Below are 26,984 nucleotides of genomic sequence, written 5' to 3' on the forward strand. Positions count from 1 at the left end.
CTTGGTCCCGAAACCATATACGAGGTATGGCTATCAAATAACGAGACTGGTTACGAAAAAGGGTTATATTTCAAAAATGACGGTACAACGATATGCTCCCCTTCAATATACTCCCCTTGGCTCATCGCACACCTTTCCATACGTTTTTCCCTTGTTCGAAGCAGTCCTGAAACTCAAAAACCGCGTCACTTTTTCCTTCGCCTCTTCTACGGACTGAAATCAGGTACCTTTCAATACGGATTTGACCTTGGGGAATAGAAAAAAAGACGCATGGGGCTAGATCTCGCGAGTACGGGGCATGTTCCATACCTCGTAAACTATAGAAAAAAGAACAATCAAAAAATACGAAAACAAAATCCAAATTTTTGGCGAGTATACTAGTTAATTGGCTTTGTTGATATGTCGATCATCTGAATCGGTCCAGTAATTCAAAAGTTATGAATAAAAAATTTAGTGGGTTATACCTGATATAGCCACAAGGTTGACGTGGGACTACCGTTGGCTTAGTAATCATTTGTTTGTCTAGATTAAATTATTGATTGAATGAAACAATTTTCGAATTGAATGGAATTCAACATATTTATTTATTTATTTATAAATCAAACCGGCAGGTACAATTATTGTAACCCTAATGACGATAACACTTTAATACTAATATTTGCTGTGTAAATAAAGAATTTGAACAAACATCATGCAATGTAAGGCACCTTGGTTTTGATGGCTGTGCTGGGGAAACCGTAAATCGGGCCAATCAAAACGAGACAGTTAGTGAATTTTACAGACATTTTACTGTTATTCAATAACATAATAACAAAAATAACATTTTATTAATTGTGATAGATGCGTACAAATATCTCCTATCAATTGATGCTAACAACTTTCCGATCTATCAAGAAATGTTCGAGTTATAAGCATTCGAAATCTTTCATTTTTTCCTGTATGTTCTGTGTTTGGGTTTTATTTTACCCCCCATTTTGCGGTTAGACGTAGTCTTACGTCAAAAATAAAATCGTTGGTGGCAATATAGTTGCCACTACCCGTAAAAGGGTTGAAATGCCTGCCAACCATCCACTAGGGAACGAAATGATGGCTGCACTCAAGACGCCGAAGGAATATAACCCACTCCTAGTTTTTAGTTTTGGTACAGTTTGTGATGAAAATTTTTGACGTAGGACTACGTCTAACCTGAAGATATAGGGGGTAGAATGAAAATCTAGGCACTGAACATGTAGAAAACCTTAAAGATTTCGAACGCTCATAACTCGAGCATTTTTTAATAGAAAGAGGAAAAAGATGAATTGATTAGCGCTTTTCAAAGCCACAAAACCTTTCACAAAAGTGTTATTAAAGGTTATTTACAATACAATACGGCCTTCTAAAGTGATATCCGAATAATAAACTCATTATTGCTTGCTTGGGGAGAGTCTATTTTAAGTTAGACGTATTTTTGAGCTTATTAGGGGTTGGGGTCTTTCAGACCGATCATTCAGTTTTTATGAATTCGTACATAGTTTCCAAATGGAAAGTGGCCTCAAGGTACAACACATTTCCAGCCGTATAGAAAGAAGAAATTTTCCAATAGTGAGTTGTGTTTGTCAATTGAGGTGAAAATCCGTTCCATTTCGATTGCTATAGTTGCCGCCAAAATAATTGATTTCAGATTTCCTGTTGTTCTGCGAAATACAAAGTTGAGTCGATCTATAGACGACAAGAGCAGCAGCGAAATACAATTTGATTATATCACAATCATGGCAATCGTAGCTTGCCACCAACAATATATGTCTGTGCAAGAGGAATATGAAAATATATACAATATGATCTGAAAGTACCGGGAATTTGTTGTTTAAATGGACCGTGCATGCGGGAACCGGTTTATTTTTTTTCTTATGTTGGTACGTCCTTAAGATCCTCATCTGTCAGGTTTTAGTGCCATCCGCTCATTAGTATCTTTCTGTACGTCGTACACGGTCGAAAATGTGGGCCGACCATTCTTGGATTTTGCATGATGATAACGTTCCATCGCACCGAGCCCGAATTGTACTGAATTATTCGAACAAACATCAAGTAAATGCCATCGAGCATGCACCGTATTCACCTGATATGACCCCGTGCAACTTTTGACGTAGGACTACGTCTTTCATTTCTATACCGGGGTGTAAAATCAAAGTTTCGAAAACGAAAGCGTTACGCCGGAAACCGAGATTTTGAGCGTTAATAGCTCCTAAACAACTGAACGAAATGGTATGATAAACACTTCATTCGAAAGATAAAATGTCTACGCGTTCTATACTTGTTACTTTTTGATCCAAAACTTGTTTCAATAGTCTTAAAATTGCTTTCAAAACAGGCTATTGAAATCACCAATCGGTATATAAGCGAGCGCCGCTCGGAAATCCACTCAGTTCTAATTGAACAGCAATTGGAGCATGTTGTCGCTGTTGTGGTGAAGCTCTTCGTTTATCATGAAAGCGCGGATGAACGGTGTCACCAAGAGCCTGTTTGTGCACCCTAGACCAGAAGGGAATCCATAAGGAGGAGAGTGATACCACAAACGGTTCCCCGAGAAGACATCGCTACACACATACACGCGCGGAATTCTTTCCGTTTGGATGCCATTCAGCATTGAGAAAGATCCGGAAAGATCTAATCGTTACTGAAAATAATCTGCCAGTTCCTCTGGGAATTTAAAAATACATTCATGTGAAAGAGTTTATTTTAATGTTTTCTATCCATGTAACACTGTGACCAAATATTTTTCAACCAAGTACTATTAACAGGTGGTTATCGAGTTAGTATTAACCACTGGTGGGCTTCCAGTATCGAGGAAAATGTGGAAATATCTAATCGTTACTGAAAATAATCTGCCAGTTCCTCTTGGAATTTAAAAATACATTCATGTGAAAAAGTTTATTTGAATGTTTTCTATCCATGTAACACCGTGACCAAATACATTTGGTTTTGTGATTTTTCAATCAATCGCAATTAACAGGATAGCTTCAGAAGATTATTCTTCCCCATCAGTTGGATATTTCCGTATCCAATATTGTATGCGCCCGCAATCGATTATTGCTCAGTCGCCGAAAGTTCCGAGCTCAGAGAGTTCATTCCCCTCTAGTTTGCCTTCCAAATTGCCATCGTAAACCACACCTTCTCTCGATTCAATCACACACAAAAAGCATACTTAAGCGATATTCTGGTGGTGAGACACATTCATTTTTCGTGAGGACATCGACAAGACAACATCGTTGCCTAACGTGCTGGAGGAGGTGGACGGCGAAGGATCGACACATACACGCGCAGAATTCTTTCCGTTTGGATGCCATTCAGCATCGAGAAAGTTCCGGAAAGATCTAATCATTGCTGGAAAATAATCTGCCAGTTCCTCTTGGAATTCAAAAATACATTCATGTGAAAGAGTTTATTTGAATGTTTTCTATCCGTGTAACACTGTGACCAAATATTTTTCAATCAAGTACTATTAACAGGTGGTTATCGAGTTAGTATTAACCACTGGTGGGCTTCCAGTATCGAGGAAAATGTGGAAATATCTAATCGTTGCTGGAAAATAATCTGCCAGTTCCCCTTGGAATTGAAAATTACATTCAAGCGAAAGAGTTTATTTTAATGTTTTCTATCCATAAAATATCCATATAATACATTTGGGTTTTGTGATTTGTCAATCAAGTACAGTTAGCAGGTTAGCTTCTGAAGATTATTCTTCAGAACAAGGTTTTTCGTATCCTATATTGGATGCATAAAACCTTGTGCCTCCAACGTAACGCTCTCGTTTTCGAAGTCCCCCAAATATTCATTTATTCATTCATTCAGAATGGATTTAGATTCAACTTCGAACAAATGATCTCTAAATCAACGATAGTCCTACGTCACCCTTGCGGTTATACCATAGATATAACCCACTTCCTGTTTTTTGTTCCTCAAGTTCAGGCTGACCAAATAGTTCAGGAATGAAAACGGGACACGTAAACCAAAAAAACCTGACATTTTTCGAAAAAAATTATCGGATAAATAAATCTGAGCATAAAACAAAATAATCGAATATTCTTACATTCTTTGTTCTCCATAACGAAGGAATATTTAAATGATTAAGTGACTTTGTGAAGAATGTTATAATTTTTGGAAGTTTTATTTGTCACATTTCAGAACGAAGTTCTGTCTGAAAATTATCAAAACTTTCATGGTTGTGACTTTTCCGTTGTCCGCATATTGCTCATGGCAAAAAAAAATTAACAGGTGCGATACTACCAGGTACACAAAATATAGGTCAATTCCACGCCAACACGATTTTGACGCGATTACCTGTTTCTACAAAACTATCCATCGGTTCTTTTACAACCCCCAAAACGTTATTTGAGTTATTTGATAATTTTCGGTGCATTCTAAAGTAATATCCGATATAGTAATAAGCGAATTTATTTTTATAACTTTTTTGTCAAAAAATAAGTTTTTGTGAATTCAGTGGAGTTATTGGCGACTTCCGATCGATCTTTCAGTTTCCGTGAATTCGAGCATTGTTTCTAGGTTAAAAAAGGCGTCAAAGTGCAGTGTTAAAGGTGTCTTCAAAGTGCAGCGGGTGAAAGCTGTGTTCTTCGGCGTAAATCGAAGATGAAAGTTTGTTCCGCAACGCTTATCCTCGACGGCAATAATTTTGTAGTCCTACGTTAACAATGCAGTCGAGTCTTGGACACCACCCTACCATTTTTTTAAAATCTCGTTGCAATTGAATAGTCACGATCTTCAATTTTAAATGACCAAATTTAATTGAGGGGCTCGAAATGAAAGGGGTGTAAGTGACAGTGATTTCTCTGCATCGACTCTCTCTTTTGGTCATAACTTAGCTGCAAACACATTCCCAGCTGTATTTGATAATACGGAAGATATAGGTCGGAACCTCATCTATCTATAACAAACTCAAATTGGAACGTTTTTGCAGTTGAGTTATTAACTGAACAAAAAGTTGATGAAGAGAAATCGATTAAATCACTTACACCCCTTTCTGAGTCCCTCAATTGTTTTTTACCAATACTACTTCGAACATCTGTCCATTTAGGAATGAACTTTAATAAAATCCATACATTTCATTGTATTTCTCCAAGACTAGCTTTCCATTATTCAATGTGTTCCAATACAGTATCGAAAACAAATTCACAGTTTTAATAAATTTTGCATACTATGTAACAGCTGAATTAACTAGAGTTTTAAGAATAGTTTGCTAGTCGCAAATACTTCTCCCCTTTCACGTTGAAGAATTCTAATAAAATGATCGAAAATAAAAACAACTTCAGCAACATCGTTTCTTCCAACAAAGCCGATTATTGTCTGAGAGGTCACTACCCAATCTATGGTAGAAAGTAAATAATAGTTTGCGGCAAGAGTATTTGAATAAATCACGTAGTACAACAATACATAATCTTTTCAGCAGCTGCGGATAAAACACCCAGGTTCTTTGCGACAAACAATACAATGGATTCCAATATGTAAAAGCAGAAGTGCCTACAAAAAACGTATTCTCCCGTACATTAAAGCCCACAATGTACCAGTCTAGTTTTGGCCTGATTTGGAAGACTGCCACTACAGCGAAGTACTGCAGTGATGTCGAGACAATGGAGTAGATTTCTTCGAAAAGGACATCAATCCATTCAAGTGTCCTCAATTCCGCTCAATTGAGAAATATTGGGCAATTTTCAAACAATTGTCAAAATTGCGTTAAAGAAGGATGGAATGGTGACTCGGGATGCAACAAAGATGGCGGAACAAAATGGCCGCTCAGGTTAGCCAAGAAACTGTTCAAAATAGTGGTATCAACTGGTATTCAAAGAAAAGTTCAAAATGTCACCAAACCAAATCGAAATATTTTTTTTATATTTTTCCTTTAACGTGTAATGAATGAGTACCTCCATCTTGAGTACAAAACTTTTTTTTTCATTAATATGGTTCCTATATAGATCCGGGTTATGATATTAACCCTTTGCGGTCGGGATTAATTTCCCTTGAAAGGGATTCTTTTATTTTTTCCACGCTAATAATATGTTGTTTATACCGAGTACCGCTACCTGTTGTTCATAGAAACCCCGTATACATTCGTGAAAACTTTCACTAGACATTAAACTTCGTTTAAAAGAAAAGTAAACTATTGCATCGTTGAATTGAAGATTCATTATGATTCCTTGCTGTGGTGGCTGAGAACAGGCAAACGACTGCTAAGGGTTAAATTTAGGTCACTTTAGGTCGGATGTCAACAATGCTGTCACGTCTTAGACAACACCCTCAATAATTTATCTATCTTTAGTGATTTTATCATGCAATCATGTTCACATTCACCGACCACAAAAATGAACAGTGTCAACTCTCCAATAGTTTGATGGATATAAAGCGCATTTCGATAGGGACGCTACAAAAGGAGACCGATAGGGACAGCAAACGACGCAATATTTTTTCCTTCTCTCTTGACATTTCTCTTCAGTGAGGTTTGCCATTTCATAATGGAAAGATATACGGTCCAACAACGAGTCGAGATTATTAAAATTTAGTACCGAAATTCGGAGTCATTGGCCTCAACTTTAAGAGCGCTACGTCCAATTTATGTTCGTCATAATCGTCCTGCCAGATCAACAATTGAGCATCTAGTGAAAAATTTGAATCCACAGGCACAGTACAAAATGTTCCCGTGCCAGTGAGACAAAGAAGTGCCCGTAGTGTCGAGAATATTGCTGCCGCTAGCGCATCAATTGAGGAAGACCCAAATCAGTTTCTCATATGTCTTTCTCATGCGTTGGGCATCTCTGTGACGTCGTTGTGGCGAAGTTGGCGAGAAGATCTTGGCCTACATCCTTACAAGATCAAATTGACGCAAGAACTGAAGCCGCTTGACCACCAGAAGCGTCGTATGTTCGTAAATTGGGCTGAGCAACAACTTGAAAATGATCCGGATTTTCATCGAAAATTCATTTTCAGCGATGAGGCTCATTTCTTGCTGAATGGCTTCGTCAATATGCAAAATATGCGTTATTGGTCAGGCAGCAATCCACATGTACTCCATGAGTTATCATTGCATCCCGAAAAAAATTACGGTTTGGTGCGGTTATAGTCCGACGGCGTCATTGGGCCGTACTTCCATGATTATCAAGACCGGCACGTTACTGTGAATGGGAATCGCTACCGCTCAATGATAACCGAATATTTTTGGCCCGAATTGGATGATATGGACTTGGACAATATGTGGTTTCAACAGGACGGCGCCACAAGCATCACAGCGAATTTAACAATCAATTTATTAAAAACCAAGTTTGGCGAGCGTGTTATCTCACGAAATGACCTAGTCAATTGGCCACATCGGTCGTGCGATTTGACGCCGTTAGACTATTTCCTGTGGGGCTACGTCAAGTATATGGTCTATGCCTACAAGCCAGCGATGATTGATGAACTTCGTACGAATATTGAACGTGAAATTGCAGGAGTATCGGTATGCTTGAAAACCGTCGAAAATTGGGTTCACCGTCTGGACTTCTGTAAGCGTGCTCGTGGTGACCATGCAAAAGAAATCGAGTTCCATACATAATGGCATCAAAGTACTTTCACGTGAATAAAGAATTTCATTGATATTCAAAACCGTTTTTGTTTTATTCAAAAAACTTTTGTAGTGCTCTTATTGAAAAATCCGATATCTTTTGATATCAGTTGCTAATGAGCATTAGTTAAGCGGTTTTTCCGTTACCGGTTTTACCTGGTCATTTTCCATTACCGAATTACCGGTAATTTTACAATCAATATTCAATTACCGAATTACCGGTAATTTTACAATCAATCATCAAAGTACTTTCACGTGAATAAAGAATTTCAATGATATTCAAAACCGTTTTTGTTTTATTCAAAAAACTTTTGTAGTGCTCTTATTGAAAAATCCGATATCTTTTGATATCAGTTGCTGATGAGCATTAGGGATTGTTAAGCGGTTTTTCCGTTACCGGTTTTACCTGGTCATTTTCCATTACCGAATTACCGGTAATTTTACAATCAATAACCGGTAATTTCGGTAATTTTTTCATGCCATAAATAATATTTGCGTTTATGCCGCTTTGAAATATTACTCGAGAATCAAATTAGATCTATGACTTCCGACCTACGACCTCCGAACTTCAGTTCAATAAATCGCTGCTCGATCTGAGAACGAAACCAAGATAAGCTTCAGTGATGAAGAACTGACAGCGATAAAGGAATTGGTTGATGTCCTCGAACCAGTTATGGTCGCTGTTGAACTGTTATTGCGGAAGAAATGCACCCTTCATGAAACTGACGTCAAATTGCAATTTATGCTAGAAATGCTATCGGAGCAACCATCGAAAATTTCGAAGCAGCTGCTTGAAGTCCTGATTGGAAGGATTGCAGAAAGACGTTTCGTATATGCAGATTTGTTCCCGTATATGAATAATCATTCTGCTCGTGATCGTGACACAATTAATTATGACTTCTATCGAACGTCACCGACTACAATGATCAAGCAGGCATTTCAGATTGTACCTGACTTGATCAAATTTGACAATGATGGTATTGGTTCAGTAGCTGAACAACAGGAGAAAAAAAACCACTGGACGATGTGAAACCTGCAGTTGAGCATCAAGGAAAAATTTGAACGACGATTGCAAGGTCAAAGGTATCAACGTCCAGCCCAAGCTCAACGTCTATAAACGGATTGATACCTGACAATGGTACTCGTACTTCGTACTGTACGCCCAACATAATGAGATCCGAACTCATTCTCATTCTAAATAAAAGCCATTTCTTCAAGAAAATTGGGTATTTTAAAGTATGGTTTCTACCGGTAATTTACCGGTTTTACCGGTTATTAAATTTTCATTACCGAATAACCGGTTATTGAAATTTTGGAAGGGCAATGCAATCCCTAATGAGCATTTCTAATGTAAATAATGAATAATGAATTTCACTACGAAAATGTATATTTGAATGGCGCCTCATAAAAGATAATATTTTTAAAATAAAATACTATCTATACGCTGCGAACAATACAGGAAAGCGTCTCCTTCATACATTATTGTTCGATTTGAGACTAACTTCGAATATCGGGGTATCCATCTGTTTATCTTGCTCAAGAAAACCATGCTCAAATCTGCACCATTTTTGTTGTTTTAAATGCGTTCCCAAATCTAACGGCGAGCGTTCAAACTTCCAGTATGTGTTGCCGCGTGAATTCTAGCCCTAGACCAGGGTTTCTCAAAGTGGTCGATATCGACCTCTTGGGGTCGATTTCGGTTTCTCAGGGGTCGACAGAAACTAAAATTAATGTTGGAGGTCGACAGGGTCTTAATATCGACCCCTATAACACAAGTTCTTATTATATATAACACAAGTTCTTATTTGAAATATTTAAGATGCTTCATTAGTTGTATTGCATGAACCACCTTGTTATAGGAATGACCAGGGTTGCCATATTTGATCCTCTACAATTTTCTGAAAAAACCTGTATATCTGTATTTTTAGCAAAAAAAATCTGTATCAAAAAACTAACGGAAAAATAGAAAGGAAGGTTTATTTTCATTTTGAATTTATTGTTCTTATTTATGGTTAGCTTAAGTCGTATCAATGCAACAAAATAAATCGTATAAATGTTTTCTCATAATAAATTGAATGATGTTTATACTTCACTTTTCTTAATTTTTTCGTCAATTTCATCCTTGGCGTTCCTCCTTGAGCCGATACATAATTCCTTGCTTTCAAAATAGAATCCATCATTGTGGAAGCCAACTGATTTCAAACCTTTGTTTTGTTGGCATTTGGAAGCGAGAATATTCACTCAACACACGCTGATGAATGTAGAATTATCATAAAATGTCCCAAAAACATCCTTAGTAGGAAAGGAGAAGTGAGGTGACATTCCATATGGTTCAACATACATATCTTCATGACCCAACGAAAAAAAGAAAGTTTATAAGCAAGATGGTAGACAGAGAACAAAAAAATGTTATTAATTTAACATTTCAATTTGAATTTGAAAACATATCTTTAAATTCTGTATCTTTGCAGAAAATCTGTAATTCTATGTATACATATTATGTATCTGAAATTTGGCGAAAAATCTGCAAAATACAGAATATTCTGTATATGTGGCAAACCTGAGAATGACTAATATCTTAGTAGAAAATATTATTGCTGTATATTTAAAAAATCCAACAAGACGATGAGTGTGCACAAGATGAAAATAAAAAAGTACAAAAAGTACAAGATGAAAAATTCGGCAAGTAAAAAAAAGGAAAACAGGTTTGTGCAAGATAATGTGTTTGAGCGTACGAGTTCTTCAGGCATGTTTAACATTTCTCTCTCTGTATTTTAAACATATACGCGATTTAACACGAAAGAAGTCATCATCAAATTCATGTCCAAACATACTCCTGATATTTTACTGTATAACAAGCTTGCCCTTAGGCTGCAAGTTCATATGCTTTCTCAAAAAAGGTTGGAGCTTGAATTATAATGTACTCAACTTCTAATTTAATTCAAGAGATTACAAGGTATTCGCATAGCTTAATGAAGTGAACTAGAACAAAGTGACTGAAAAAGAATTCACAAAATGCTTGGTCATCTATTTGCATGGCGTAACAAATTTTTATTTAATTATTTCAGGAAACTTCAGATGGGTCGCGAAGAGGGAAAAATGTCGAATCGTTTATTCTGAGAGTTGCTTAGGATTTTGTACTTCTGGTACCATTTGCGATTAAATACTCCTCTTATTCACTTCAAATTTTGAAAAATCGGCTAGGTCCTACAGGAACTTTTTAGGAACCAAATAAAAGCTGGTTGATAAGGTTAATTGGTTAACAAAAAATTGTGTTAGCCCAGAAAATCTTTGAAAAAAACAGAGAAAAATCGATTTTTCATTTCTTTCCGATACTATTGCTCACTAGCCCACACACACCAAGATAAAAATATGTACGTAAAATATTGTAATACCTGAGTTGCTGAGAATACTTGAGAAGTTGTAGCTTCAAAACGATATACATACCATCGATATGCGTTGATTTTTCAAGAAGTTACAGCATGTCAAAAATCAGTTGAAATTTCCGACTTCGCACTCTGCTCCTCTTCGAAAAACTTATTCCATGGAAGAACATTGAGACTGACGGTGCACCATCAATGGTTGGTCGTCATCGTGGTTTTACAGCTCACTCAAAATTACAACTGCGTAGGTACTGGCCATTCATTGCGTGATTCACAGACAGCATTTAGTAGCAAAAAATCTGAGCCCTAGATTGCATCAGTCTTTACTATATGTTATGAGTGCTATCAAAAACCTTCGAAGCAATTCTTTGAACACTCGATTATTTGCTCAGCTATATGAGAAAAACGACGAAATCTTTACTCGGTTACTTTCACACGCTGGAGTTCGCTAACCACCAAGATTCTCTTGCATAGCAAGATTTTCAGCTTTTTTGAATTTGTGTTTCAGCTGCAGGGTGACGATTTCAACTTATTCGAAGCAATATCAATAATATCGGCCCTTCTGACAAAACATTCAAACCAAAATTTAAGCAGAAGAGAATATTCACAGTTTCCGCCTTTGTCAAAATGATCACAAAAGCTTCAAGATCATGTTATATTATGTCACTCAATTGGAAGCAATACACAATTATTTTACTAGAATATTTTCAGATCTTCAAAATTTTCAATTTCCTCAATTGGTAATACATCAGTACTACATCATATCCATGGAATGAGGCAAGGTGATAATGCAAGAAAAGTTGATTATCATCAGCATAGATGAGGCAGGAGTACAACCAAGGTTGTCATATGCTTTAGTAAAAACGAACCATTGGAAAACACTATCCTGAGATGTGAGACAAAGCTTCTCGTTTTCGTTCTCGTTTTTCATCATCATACTTTGTCGAAAAAGGCTTCATTATGGTTACAAACAACGCAAAACTGAAGGAACCATTTGAAAATGAACGAAGGCGGAAATTTAAGGTTTTAACTAATCAATACTGAACCGTATTTTCATATTTTGGTATTTGTGGATAGATTGGTTTGCGATTTGAATGTTTTAATAGGTTGTGAGTAATTTGTATTAATAATACTTAATTACACTTAAAATTTACTAAATTTTATCTCTATTTATTTTGTTGAATACTTTCATTTTTTGAAAGTATGTCGGGAGTGTGAGTTGAACTCGTGACCTTTTGCGTGAGAGATGCGGATGTTACCACACCGCCAGATCGTCTCCGTGAGAATATAATGTCAAGTTTATTCAATTAATCAACTGCAAATTTTTCAAATTGATAACATTCAGTAAGAAAAAACTAGAGATAGGATTTTCAAAGAAATTTGGCAATGGGGGTCTATAGTATGCCTTAATTCTGGAAAAGGGGTCTCTTGCCCAAAACAGTTTGAGAACCCCTGCCCTAGACAGTACGCAGTGATGATAACTATTCGGAATTCATGTCCAGGTGAAGCGATTGCTGTTCCAGTCACGTGTCCAGTGTTCAGAACAATTTTCGTGTGCGCTCGAAATTTGTGAGGCAAGCAGTCGGTATGTTGGCTAAAGCTCAATCCGAAGAGTTGGCTTTTTTTATGGCACCAGTTCTGACAATGAAATAATGTCGATAGCCTTCGGGATTTGACAACTCGCCGAATTTTACACTATTTGACGGATTTCTCGCCAACTCGTCTATGGGAATGGCATGACCCTCTTAGAACTTAATGAAACTTTCTGGGCGTGAAGATCTTACCCAATTAAACAACTTGTATTTGTATTTCTTTGTATTTGCCAACAGATGATTTCCATCCCAATGACATTAGTACTTAAACTAACTTAAACTAACAACACAAATTTTAAAACTGACAACATCGTAAGCTAACAAAAAAATCGTCTAAATTCGCGCTTATTCGATTCTTGTGACACATTGAAATCAAACACAAAGTAACACTTATTGAAAACACGACACATACTCCGCACTGGTTCATGTAGGCCATAGTTCGTTCTAGCATAAGGTATGATGAGAAATGAGTGTGATCGTAGATGACGACGACGGGTATTAATGTGCAGCATACTGAGCAGTATAGGACAATCGATATTGCCCTGCAAGAGATTTGTAACGAAGCATGCTTTCGTTACCTTGCGTCTCGCGTCCAATAGTTCCAGGTTGATGAGCTTACATCGGCTTGTGTAGCTTGGCAAATTCAAAGGATCCCTCCAGCTGAGGTGACGAAGTGCAAACGTGATGAATTTCCTTTGAACAGATTCAATGCGTTGTGTTCCATTTTGGTAGTGCGGTGACCAAGCAATGGATGAGTATTCCAGGATAGGACGCACAATTGAACAATATAAGGCTTTTAGGCAGTAAACGTCCTTAAATTTTTTGGCAAAGCGAAAAAGAAACCCCAATTGCGAAGTGGCTTTAGATACAGCATATGTGACGTAATCTTTAAAACTCATTTTAGCGTCGATCAGAATGCCCAAGTCCTTGACTGTTGATTCGCTTTGAGTTGTACGCCTGCCAATGTGTAGTCAAAGCAGAAGAGTGTGTGTTTACGCCCGAATAAAATAACGGAGCACTTCGACACGTTAAGCGACATACGGTTCGTTAGACACCATTCGGCAAAAGCTTCCAATTGTTGTTGCAGGAATAATGCGTCTCGCGGTTGCTGTATCACGTAGTAGAGCTTCAGGTCATCGGCATACGAGAGTTTCAAACATTTCATAGTGAAGTTGACATCGTTCATGTACAGCAGGAAAAAAAAGGTCCTAGGTGACTGCCCTGCGGAACACCAGACCAAACCGGAAACGGTGATGAAACATCTCCAATTTTGACTGCCATGCTACGACCAGTGAGATACGATCGGAACCAGCTACTTTAGCTACTGCTATTCGATGATTCATCTTATCAAACGCTGCGGATAAGTCGGTGTAGATAGCGTCTACTTGTAGTCCATTCTCAATTTGATGTATCACGAACGAGGTGAAGCACGTCAAGTTAGTGGTCGTGGAACGCTTAGGCATAAATCCGTGTTGTTCCAATGAGATATACTGTGAACACCTTTGCATTAACGCCTGAAGCACGATCAGCTCAAACAACTTCGAGGTGGCACATAATGCAGCAATACCTCGATAGTTCGAAACGCTCCGTTTGCATCCTTTCTTATATACTGGAAAAACATACGACTCTTTCCAGCATCTCGGGAATACACCGGAAGATAAGGACAGATTGAACAGTGTCGCTAGAGGTGACGCAAGTGTGTCTAAACAACCTTTCAAGACGAGTGATGGAGGTTTTCATGTTCTTAGTTGCTGCAATTACCATATCGTCAGTGATAACAAAATCCAGCTCAGAAGCAAGAAGTCGAGGTACGTTTCTGGTAGAAGCAGCAACATCCTGCGGATCGATGTGTTCATTGACAAACACATTACTGAACTGAGAGCGAAACAGGTCAGCGATGTCGGTAGTCGTATCAGCTTCCAATAAACCGTTGGTCAACGTAGATGGTAGACCGGATTCCTTACGTTGGTCTTTGACGTAACGCCAAAATCCTTTAGGATTTACCTTAAGGCGTCTCTGCAGACGGTCTTGATAAACACTGAAGAGACGATTATTGGGCTGTTTATACTCAGCATTCGTCTTTAGATATTTCGCTCTTGTTGAGTCCGTACGGTGCTTGCAGCGAGGTTAGCGTCACAGTCTTGAAAAACATCTATCCACTCGATTTGTGCGAGGAAATTGTGCATCGCGGTAAAATCAGTTTTACTGAAATCGTACGAAACACTTTCAGAAGCATCGTGAAATTGTCGGAAAGGTTTCAAATTGAGATTCACCAGTATAGGAGGATGATGTCGCACTATTTTAACAAGTGGTGATGGTCCTTGCATGACTGTACAGTGCTCACATAGTTCTTCGTTGACGAAGCACAGATCAAGTATGCGATCGTTTTCATTTTTGATTCCTATCATTTGCCTTAGTCCAGCGGTGCAATAGGAATCAAGCAGTTCTTGTGATGTCAAGCAGATCGAGGATTGAGAAGAAACCGGGTAGAGAAAACCATGCGAGTTATGCTGCCAAGAGATTGAGCTCAAGTTGAAGTCGCCCAGGATCATAATGTTGTCTCTCGGTTCTAGTTGTGAAACAACCCAATAGAGAGAGTCAAGATGTTGGTTGATCAAAGGTCCATCGTTTACCCTATCAAGAGGCATGTAAACTACGCACAGGTAAAGTGTAGCGTCCAAAGTGGTAATAGCGATCCACAGATGCTCTACCGTCGAGCAACTCGGAGGATTGAGCGTACGGGATTTGATCCTTGAGTGAACAGCCAACAATACACCACCTCCCGTGCGTTTGTTACTATTCAGCGACGAACGATCCTGCCTGTAGACGGAGTAAGAGTTGTCGAACAGCTGACTTGATGCAGTGTTTCCATTGAGCCAGGTTTCGGAAAAGACGTAAATGTCGTAGGAGCCATCACTCAGAGCCAATTGGTACTCTACGAGAGAGCTGTTGATACCACCAACGTTTTGGTAGTAAATTAAGATATCCGAGGAATCAGGACTGCCATTTCTCTGTTGTTGCTCATTCCTGTGGGGTGAGTAGACATCAGAACAAGGTTTGCCGTTCCTTATGGAGTACTTGCCATGGGAGGCAGATCGAACTTGGCATACTTAGTTCCCCGAAAATTTATCTAGACTAACATTTGGAAAGGGCTAAATATTTTTGATAATTTTGTTATTTTTTTTGTTGCTCGAAAATGGTATGTCCTACAAGGTGATCTATCGAAGAGATTTAGGAAAATCATTGAATTTTCAGAAAAAATACTGAAAAAACATTATTTTAAATTCTACACTGAAAAAATCGATTTCAAAAACTAAAAGTCGATTTTCTCAAAATAGTCATCTCAGATTTTGATGAAATGGTAGATAAATATGTGCCCTACAAATCTTACATACAACGCATATGCACAAGTTGCTATTTTTTAAGGCAAAAAAGTTTTCCTAACAAAAACTTTTTCAAGATTTTTTCATGAAAATTTTCAATTTTTTTGTACAGCTATAGAAAAAATCAATAACAGATACAAATGGATTTATGGTGACCCTTGGATGTCATTTATTATTAATGAAAAAATGAAAATGTGGAATCCGGATCTGAAAACTTAGTCTGAGTCAGGATTCTGGAATATGTACATGAAATTTCTATGAAAATAATATAATCTCATGATAATTTGATTAAAAAAATCTATTATCTAGTGCTCAATATGTGATTCAATGATTCTAAATCTAGAATATAGAACTGGTATCAGTAATATTACTGGTTAGTGCAAAAGACCAGAGTTATATGATTACAGTAGTTCAGGAAATTGATGTATTCGGAAGTTTTAGAATAAGTGTAATCACCGTGCAAGATCGAAGAAATTTCTTTTGAAGAAAAATCCCCCGACCAGAACAGGAATCGAACTCAAATCCTCGCCATGATAATGCGTTACGCTAACCACTCAGTCACGAGAGCACCCACTGGGTAAACTAACAGAAAGGAATATAACTAAAGATAAGAGACTCAAACAACACAACATACACCCATTTCTTACATAATTACACTTAGACTTATTTTCAGCTCTATAATACATTCAAATGATTTTAAGAAAACAAGCATTCCTAATTGTTGTTTGTGTTTTAATTTCCAGATAATGGAAAAACGGAGCAACACCTTGGATCGACTGCAAAAGTTAGTGAAGAAGACAACATCTGGATCACATGATAGTAAAACTATTGACAAAAGTGGTACCAAGACCGAGCGATTGCGGGAATTAACAGAACTACTCAAAGGAACACGAGCCCCTCCTGTGCCACCGCCCCGTAGGTTAAGGCATTTACACAGTATTGATAAATCGTTCGATCGACAAGACACTTCTGCTTCGACCACTAGCCTTCTGAACATAGATGCTTTACGCGGTATAGATGAAGCAAGTAACTTGTTAGACGTTAAAGAATCTCGTTCTATAGATATTCCGTATCAGTTTTCTGATAACCAACGACCTTCAGCTCCTAGTTCCCCTCGAATTACCCATAAAGAAAGTCTCCGTGCAAATACAAGCGCGTCAAATTTGGAATGTCTGATAAGCCCATCAACCAAAGATTCGAATGTAAGCGATTCAAAGCCTGAGCTGCCTTCAAAAGAAGAGGAGGAAGAAATTTTCACTAAACTCTCACGACCAGAATCGCGAACCATCGTTGGTTCGTATACACAGAAAACCATCCCATTTAGGAGTGCATCCTTTTCTCAAGTGGACTATTCTTCCGGTAAATACATTCGATCAGCGCTTGGAGCAATTAAAAACAGCTTAATGCGCGGCAAAGAAAACTCAGTAATAGATAATGTGACGCTGCCTAGAAATAGAAAAGAATTTACGCGAAGCTGTAGTCCAGCTCAGCTTTCGACATCTTCGGAGCCGGGGCCACCATTGAATGATTGTGAAATACCGAAGCTGAAGAAAACGGAACTTTGCATCAATTTGGTGCCACCGGATGGTTCAGAGGTATTGGAAGCATTTGATCCGAAAGATATATCATCGAATAGAAATTCAGACATCGAAACGATCGTGGAGGATCCCGAAGCGGAACACATCGAAACGGTGGAAAATGAAACTGTCAAACACAATAGCGCAGAAATCAATGTCATGCAGGCATCAGAAATGGTTCTGGAGCCCCTGGTAGAAGAAGGTATTCCAATCAAACCACAAACGCTGGCAAAGGATGAGGAATGCTTGCAACAAGCGACCACTTGTTTGATCCCGATGCCAGTTTTTGACTGCGTTCTAAGTGAGTGGAGTACGGCTCGTCCTTCTGAACAATGGGTTGATGCATCCGTAACAGAGTGCTCTAAAGATGGAGAGTTTTTGGAAAATGTAGAAAGTGATGCAACAGGTACAGTCGATTCCGGTTCCCATATCAATCGTGATCGTGAGATTGAAAGTCCACAGGAAGCGAAAGAACCAGATACAGCGCTGTTGGAGCGAGTCGATGAACTAGAAGAACACGAACCAGGCTTAACGCAAGATTGTCCTGGGAGTGTAGCGAACATAGAAGGAAAGGATATCATTTGTACTCCTCCAATTTCTATAGTTTGTACCGAACCAGATAGTTTGATAAGCACCACCATAATTGAGACCCCACCAACCCCAGAAGAACATTCAGCCAAACTCGATCCTGCTGATGTGGAAATAGTAGAAGTAAGAAAACGACACAGCAACAACGAAGAAGGTGGAGAAGCGTTAAGCAGTTGCAATAGTGAAATAGAGGAAAAGCGTAGAATTGATAAATCCAAGCGAAGGAAAGGAATATACATACAGTGGCCAGCAATCGATACTAACATTGACCCTGAATCTGACTCAAATGATAACGGCACAACAGATCGAAGTTGGCGACCGAATAGACTAACCATTGAAAAGGATTCAAGCTTGGATTTGAGTGGCGAGAGCGTAACCGATTTAAGTTCGAAAGATATAGCTTCGTCGCCAGAGAAATCAAAGGAATCTGACAATTTGCACCAAAATGATCCATTTTTACTCGACCCTAACACACCAGATTCCGATATAGCTAGGCCAGTGTGGCCAAAAGGATCTCGGAGGAAAAGTTTAACCTACCAAAGCTCGGATGAAAAAGAAGACTCGGCCCCAATTTCCTCCATTCCGGTACGCTCTTTCAAGAACCTTTTCCTACGATCAGACTCGATATCAGACAATGAGAGTGATCGTGGATCTTCGAGAGATCGCACAAACGCGTCACCTGCTCCAGTCGGCGAACAAGATCTGAAAAGGTACTCCAAAAGACCACTAAGAGGCCCGTATGGACAGATGCTGGAAGCGGAAATGAAGAAACCCTCGAAAGTGCACTACAACGAAATTTTGGAAGAGCTCAGCAGGCATGATGCTTCCCAGTCATTTCCTTCATTCAACAGAAATCGAAGCAGTGGTAGTCAATCGATGGACGAAACCAACGATCGTCATTCCAGTAAGCTTTTCAAACCCAGGAAAGCGAGCGCTAATCTCCCACTTCCATCGCACACTAGAACTGCATCGAGTCCTTCCAAGCTCGCGGAATTAGGGGTCCCGGATGGCGCCCTGGCAGGGAATGGCAAACGCCTGCTCGGCAATATTGACCAACGTAGTACTGATTCTGATAAATCAGATAGATCTTCATGCAAACACGATGTGAAGAAGTTGTCTCTAGATAGCCACATTTCGGAAAAGACACACGACAAAGCATCATCCGATAATCATGATAAACAGTGTAAACGTAACTCTTCCGGGACAAGTGACAAACATCCCAAAAGGAGTCTGGATGATACAAGGTACTCATCGAAGTCCACTCGGACACCGTCGGAACGTAGTTTTGTGTTGAACACGCCTGATACGCCTAAAACGCTGGTGGCATCTCCAGAACTTTTGGCCGAATTGTTGAAAGGTTCCAGTGAGAAACTAGTCACCGAACAGCTTACGGATAGTTCCAGCCCGAATAACGCCAGCAATGCGCTTCCCACAGCCGTTCTGAAATGCCTGGTAAGTACGGCAATATTTAATTCATCATATCACCTTGAATCAATAATATTATATGTTGAGGTGGTTTGTCGAGCAGAACACTGACACCCTTAACGTTTTGACTGTATGACTTCTTATCAGTCGTTGTTGTGTTGCATTCCATCCTGTTGGAACGAAAGCTCGAGTGAGTGATCATGCGCAGTTTAGATGAAGCATGCTACAAGTGACTACACAGTCATGAAAAATAGCTATCTTCTGTTCGAAGCTGCCTATCGAAAATAAACTGATTCGTGTAGCTCAGATTATAACAGATACAGTATTGGGCAAAAGATTTGCAACCATGGATTAGAGGCCTTTAACCCAATGAGATACATGTCATGGTGGGTAAAGTAGTAGGCGAAGTATATTTGTATCGGCAAGCAAAATACGGTTTTGTAATTATTTGCGTTCCATATGAAGTGTAAATGGAACTCACGGTTTAATAATTATTTGAGCGCAATTTCTCATGAAATCTTGCAACTCTTAGTCTTTTAACAGTTGTCAATTGTATTGTGACTCACTTCCATTATTTATGTGGTGAAAAGGCCCAAAGAGCAGTCATAGTTTTAGTCCTCGAAAGCAGTAACATTTTCATTGAAATGCTGCTTAAGGTGAAGATGGAACCTAGCCATTGTAGTAGTATAGGTAAACCCACGAGTAAAAACGGGGTAATAGTGTTTGTGAGAGAAGAGCAAAGTACACGTAAATAGATCAATTCACTTATCAGACAGTGTGGTGCTTAATTGACACGAGTCTTTGAATATATTTAAAAAATTAACAATTCAATACTAGAGTAAAATGTATGAACGATATGTTCCGATGAACAATTGCAAATATAAATATATATAGAAGGTGCATTTGCATATGAAGTAAAATTCTGATTATACGTGAGCGTAACATGAGCAAATTTTTAACACATGCGAATTGGGGCTCTTTTGGTATTAACAAGTTCTTCCGCATAGTAACTTGATGTTGATAATTCCTTAATATTTTCCTTCGTTGATCGTATTGTTTACACATATTCACGTTGGAAAGCCTTAACCCTTCTGTTCGTTGGCCGAGGCATTTTGATTGAATGTAATACTTTTCCGTTTACTGTTTTTGAAAGCATAGGGAGTCGTGGCAGTGTTCCGAGCTCTGCAATACAATTTTCTTACCCAATGTTAGAGTTGCTAAAACTTACATTATAGACCCATTAAACGTAAAAATAATAATTGCATTGAAATCAATACAATTTTATTCTATTGATTTTCATGACATGAAACGCTATGACTCAGGAATAACATTTTATTGAGTGGTTTTTATAGCTGTTTCGATGGTGTTGTCTGGCATCAATGTTGAAAAAATAATGAACTTTCACCAATACAAACAAAACCATTGCCGAAGATTGAAAAACGAAAATTTAACTTTCAGAGCACTTGCTCGAGTTTCCCGACGTTTTTGACTATACAGTGCGACAGCAGATGAAAATTTAACATATTGTGAGTAATCGATTAGAATTTGGTTGATATTACTTGATGGGAAGTGTGCGAAAAGTCATTTTCTTCACACTGTTTCGCAAAATTATTGATTTTCGGGCGAGGGGTGAGGGAGGGAGATGAAAGAAATGAGCGCCATTGTGGCAGCAATTTGTGGCTAGCTTTCACCTTCACCTTAATTGAAGACTATTTACCCACATCACACACACCGACACTGAGATCCATAGTAGGGTAAATGATCTTGGTTTTCCAATTTGGGGTGTTTTTACGCAACTAGTAAATGCAAATCGATTTTTCTTCATGAAAATCACACATAATCGATACGAGTTTGGGTTTGTTGAAAAGCCCCAAGTCTCTAGTTGCTAATACTACCATAAGGTGCTGAAATTATTCAAATTTTTATGTTTTTTAACGAAAGAAGAATTATGATCATGGTTTGACCACCTCTGATCATGGTTTGCCCAAAAAAATGATCATGGTTTATCCGGTTTCAGAAATCTCCATTTTTGAATGAAAACATTCGAATTCACAATTAGATGTTGCATTTATCATTGCTTGAGTTTACTGTCATCATATTGATTCATTCATAATTTAGGCTTTCTTCAGAATATTGCCTTTACTTGACCATTTTAGAAGTGTTCACCTCAACACAATCAACACAGAAAAACCATACTTCTGCTATGCGCGAAGCACACCATAAACAAACATAAACAAACTGCAGTGCGCCAAGCGGTTGCCATAGAAATCATGTGGACAAAACAACATTATTGAATTGGACAACTCATGATCAGAATTGAGTTCATCAAAATGCGTTAATTCAATGGTTTAGATATGTAAATCCGATACAAATGGTGAGCAAGCATGATGTTTACAATATTTATAAGTGTTGTAATCCAGAAAAGGTCTGAATACGTGCCAAATAATCATCTGGTGATCGATTAAAAGTTATCTCGAATGAGGGGCGCATTGACACAAATAGAAGGTGTATTTTATAATCCTTTAAAACATGTGATTTCGTAAAAATATACTATTAAACTACTATAAATCATGTAAAAGGCAATTTCATTTATATGTTTCGAAACATTCGAAGGCCTTTTTTGACACAGGAGCGCTGAATTAGAGCATTCAAAAAAGTGGGCAAACCATGATCATATTTTCGACTGGACAAACCAAGATCATTTACCCTAATATAAATATGGTCGTAAAAATAATGAAAGTTCGTTTGTTTCTATGGCCGTGGGGAAGTAAAAATGCCTTACTAAAACATCACTTTTATTCGTCTTATTCGACGTCATTTCACAAACATCCACTGCATGCTATTACATTATACTCATAATCCAAGGGAACTTCTAGTAATTTCACTACTCTGCTGAGCGTCTTAGCACCTTGTGATATGCAAGCGCACCACGAGAGAGACTCGATGTTGTACGTTTTGCCACAATCATTTCACATCGAGTGAGACTCGATGTTATACTGAAAAGGGTTGAAGGGGTATAGTAGGCTAGAAATTTGGAAAAAAAATCAAAATTTTCTTTCTTCATATTTCTCAGGTTTATGCCTTTGGAAGGATTTTTCGAAATTCCCATTATTTACCGAGTTATAGTCAATTTAGTGATGGGGTAATTGAATTTTATTATTTAAAATAAATTGAAACTCTCCTAAAAAGAGGTGCCAAAACACAATTTATATTTTCAAACTGCGTCTCCATTTTGCCTAGAAACTTTTTTTTTGTCTTGTTAGAGGTTCCCACCATAGCAGCACCTTTACGAATCAAGCATCTATTAGATTTTTTTTTGTTTCGGATAAACAGAAGCACTGAAATCGTGTGCTATGTGGCAATACACTGCTGCTTTCAAAATGGTTAGATCAACTGTAAGTCGAATGCATCATTTTAATTTCAAGTAGATGCGAATGAACTAAAAAGTTTAAAGCCTCTTTTAAAAAAATGAAAGGATGAATGAGTTCAAGTGTCATCCCTAGAAAATAATTTTATCTCAATAACTACGAGGGTGGATAAGTACTTAGCCTCATCGGCCGATGGTGTCAGTATCGCGAGAGAAATTACTTATCGTGTAGTACATTCTCGTAAACGGCTACTGTCAAACTTTCAGCCGAATCGGACTCGTAGTTTTGTTTTGACCGTGTGTGGAAGCGGGCGTGTCCGCGGATTATAGAAAAATGGAAAAAATGGAAATTCCGCCGTCGCCACGGCCAAATTGGTCGAATTTCACTACGAACTGCTGCCCCACCCACCGTATTCTCCAGATTTGGCCCCTTGCGACTTTCTTTTTGTTTCCAAACTTGAAAAATCCACTTGCCGGGCAGAAATTTGAGTCGAATGAGGAGATCATCGCCGCCACGGAGGCCTACGTTGCAGACCTCCAGAAAACGTATTTTTCAAATGGATTAAAGAAGTTGAAGCATCGCTGAGTCAAGTGTGTCGAGCTAAAAGGAGACTATGTTGAGAAATAATCACCACTTTTCCAATTTGTTTGTTTTTTTTTGTAGGCTAAGTGGTCTGCCCTCGTAAATGGATGCGATCATGCCAGTATCGAGAGCAGAGATGCCAACCTTCCTGATTTTTAGGATTACCCAGACTTTTTTGCAAGGTCCCTGACATCCAGACATACATTAAATTTTCCCTGATTTTTATAAAATGATCTTGAGTTTTCCTGATTTTTGTACTTTTCTTTTTATCAAATAAAAAAGTTATCCATGAAAAACACTTTAGGATCTCTACTGAAAACAAATTTGTGCCGAACTTTTCTATCATACATACAAGCCGAATGACTGAGCTCTTCCAGAATGAAAATCCCGAATTATATTTACTACGCTTGAATTTCTGTAAGATTTTCCAAATAGTGCTGAATAATTCCATGAAACCAGAATATTTGAGCGGGAGGGCCTGCGTACATACAAGGTTCAGAAGGCTCCTAACCGCGACGAAAGGCAAAACATGGTGGGGAAGACGCGAGCCCGGAAGCTGTACACCGAAATGCTGACGAAGCCGCATTGCCTGGTAATGGACGACGAAACCTACTTCAAAGCGGACTTTCGTCAGCTGCCGCGCCTGTTGTTCTTCTCCGCAGAGGACAAATTCAGCGTTCCGGAGGAGATTCGCAAGCAGAAACTATCCAAGTTTGCCAAAAAGTACATGGTGTGGCAAGCGATCTGCTCTTGCGGAAAGCGGAGCGCCCCCTTCGTGATGACCGGCACGGTAAACGGGCAGGTTTACCTTAAGGAGTGCCTACAGAAACGCTTACTACCACTATTGAAGCAGCACGAGGGCCCGACCATCTTCCGGCCGGATCTCGCTTCGTGCCACTATTCAAAGGACGTGTTGGAGTGGTACGAAGCCAACGGGGTCACCTTCGTGCCAAAGGAAATGAACCCGCCCAACGCGCCGGAGCTTCGCCCAATAGAGAAATATTGAGCGATTATGAAGCAGGCCCTCCGGAAGAACCCAAAAGTTGTCAAATCGAAGGCGGACTTCAAGAGAAAATGGATTTCTGTTAAAAAAAACTACAACCTGACGTTGTACAGAACCTTATGGACGGGGTAAAGAGGAAGGTGCGAGCATACGGGCTTGGGCTCGAAGTATGAATAAAAAGAAAATGCCAAAAGTTGTTTAATAGTTTTTATTTTACTGTCTAAAATTTTCAAAAGGATCGGTCTACTGGGCGAATTTCTACAGCGTTTTTTCCGTGATGCAATTTGACGTGACACACCCTTTATAATAGCGATATCCATTGAAAAACTTATAGAACATTCCTTTCAATTGAAAATATTGACCATAGGGAAAAAAACATTGTCTAACGTACAAACAGCAATTTCGTCTACATTGAAGATCCTTGCTGGCTTAAATCAATGTTCTCCTTGATTGCCGTTCGCCTTGAGGTCGAATAATTAAGCAACGGGTGGCTTATTGAAGTCGATCTGGTAGCGGAAGTAGTTTCCATAGTTCTGACCTCGTCTTACCCTGTCTTTCACCGTCTTTCTTTATATGCAATTTTGAAAACAAATTTTGCAAAATTTAGTTTGCGTTGCAGAATACAACATTCTAGTTGCTAAGCAGCGTCTTTCTCTCTAAATTTCCAATACTACAACCGATAAGCCAAGGGAAAGCGCAAAGTTGTAAACTTGTTTCTACCAACCTGAAATAGAACAGCTGATCGCTCTCGTGATCGTTTAGTGCCAAATCTAGACTGTTGAATATATGTTTCTGGATTTTAATCTTGATCATTGTTCCATATCAGTTGTCCTGGTGTATTTCTCACATTACATTTTTTTATGTTTGCAATTTGTTAAAAGATATTTCAGGTGCAAATAAAAAAAATGCAATTGTACAGAGTTTCGGATAAATAATCAACACGCGCCGACGAGCTCATTACAACTGAACACCTTTATTGTTTTTTCTCCTTATAAAGATACATGTTCCTTACATCTAGAAGCTTATCGAAATATGTTGAGCAAGCAAACATGCGATTAGCTCAATCCTATCGTAACAGCAAAGCATGAACAAAAACCCTATCGTTAAATTAGACCTATGAAGTACACGATCCACAAACAAGAATCGTACGAGGATGTATTTATTTTGTGCGGGATCGGCCCGACTATGTCATAAAACTAACTCACACGATCCGCAATAAGGATCATGCGATAAAGATATATTTATTTAGGCTCAAGCCTATTGATAATTTTGGGTATACAAAGCCCGCCTGTTTTATTAGGTCGCTGTACAGTTGTTATCTACAATTAAAACTAGTTTAATCAGTTGTATTTCTTTTCATCATTAGTTAAGAAATGCTTACGCTATCAAATCAATGGAAATATGTCAGTGCTTTGATCATTCAGGAGGTGGTAATAATTTTTGGCTCATAATGCATTTTCGCAGCTTAAAGTCAGCAACGGATGTGGTCATCTAGTATTACAAATTGAATTATTCCCAATTACCTAATTCCAATAACGAACTACTTGTCAATTTGTGATTAGTTCCAATTCGAGAGGACGGAAAATACAATGGGTCACATCCCCTATACTTGCTGTATTTTCAGTTTTTTTCATCGTGTGTATTCGAATTTATCTACAAGTTCCCAAACAAAACATCGCGTATGACATTGTCCACATGGTTCAACAGACGGTTTTCCACTCGAAAAGCTCCTTCACATCTTTCTCGGTTTTCCACCGAAAGAGAAACTTTTCCGCTCTCCCATCTCTCCCAAACACAGACACAGGTAATCGACAACTGGAGAACAGCACATACTATGTACAACGCAGTTTTCGTAGTTTTCGCAGTTTTCGAATCGGGACGAATGTGTTTAGTTCGCGGACAGAAAATAACTTACCTACAAAATGTGAAAAAATAACGAATATTTAGCGAATCCGGCAGTTAAATTTACTTGCTTTCAAAGTGTAGAAAGGCACGAGATTGTTCGGTAATGAATGAAAGTGTTTCGAACCGGAAAAAAACCGAAGCATTTCCGTGCAACCTGTAGTCGAAAAATATTGTGTCTCCTCACTTGGTTTATAACAACCACCTGGAGTGGAGAATGCAAATATCACGGTATAGTGAAAAACAAAGTTCGATACGGAGTGTTTCGCACCAGAAACCAACGCCAATAGGAAACAAGATGTTTGTTTTAAATATAGTCCAACTGCGATGTGGAAAATGCGTTTGAGAATGCTAACAAAATCCATGATTGGGCAATGAATATTTGTTGATCTATTCACTTCTGCACCCTTGTGTACACACTTTTCCTATTCTACAGTGTCTGTATGAACGCAACAGCTGTATGTAATAGTCCTTGTGAAGTTGGGGAGGACAACTACTATCACTGAGGAATGGTTCACTAGTTTCCTTGTCGTGACAAACTGTGACATGTCACAATTCAACCATGCTTCAGATAATAAGGCAATACAGTTGAAGCC

General features: G+C 38.5%; 1 protein-coding gene across 2 annotated transcripts in view; it reads left to right on the forward strand.

The window, feature by feature from the left end:
* Positions 1 to 26,984, forward strand: part of LOC129779951 (uncharacterized) — a 177,638-nt gene that overhangs the window by 117,173 nt on the left and 33,481 nt on the right. For both annotated transcript variants that reach the window (XR_008743807.1, XM_055787746.1), the window contains exon 5: positions 16,687 to 19,560. Coding sequence is in view for 1 of the 2 variants with exons in the window: in XM_055787746.1 (XP_055643721.1) it covers positions 16,687 to 19,560 (2,874 nt within the window). In the remaining variant the exon portion in view is untranslated. The remainder of the gene's footprint in view (positions 1 to 16,686; positions 19,561 to 26,984) is intronic.

The sequence above is a fragment of the Toxorhynchites rutilus genome, chromosome 3 (genome assembly GCF_029784135.1).
Source record: "Toxorhynchites rutilus septentrionalis strain SRP chromosome 3, ASM2978413v1, whole genome shotgun sequence".
NCBI classification, from domain to species: domain Eukaryota; kingdom Metazoa; phylum Arthropoda; class Insecta; order Diptera; family Culicidae; genus Toxorhynchites; species Toxorhynchites rutilus.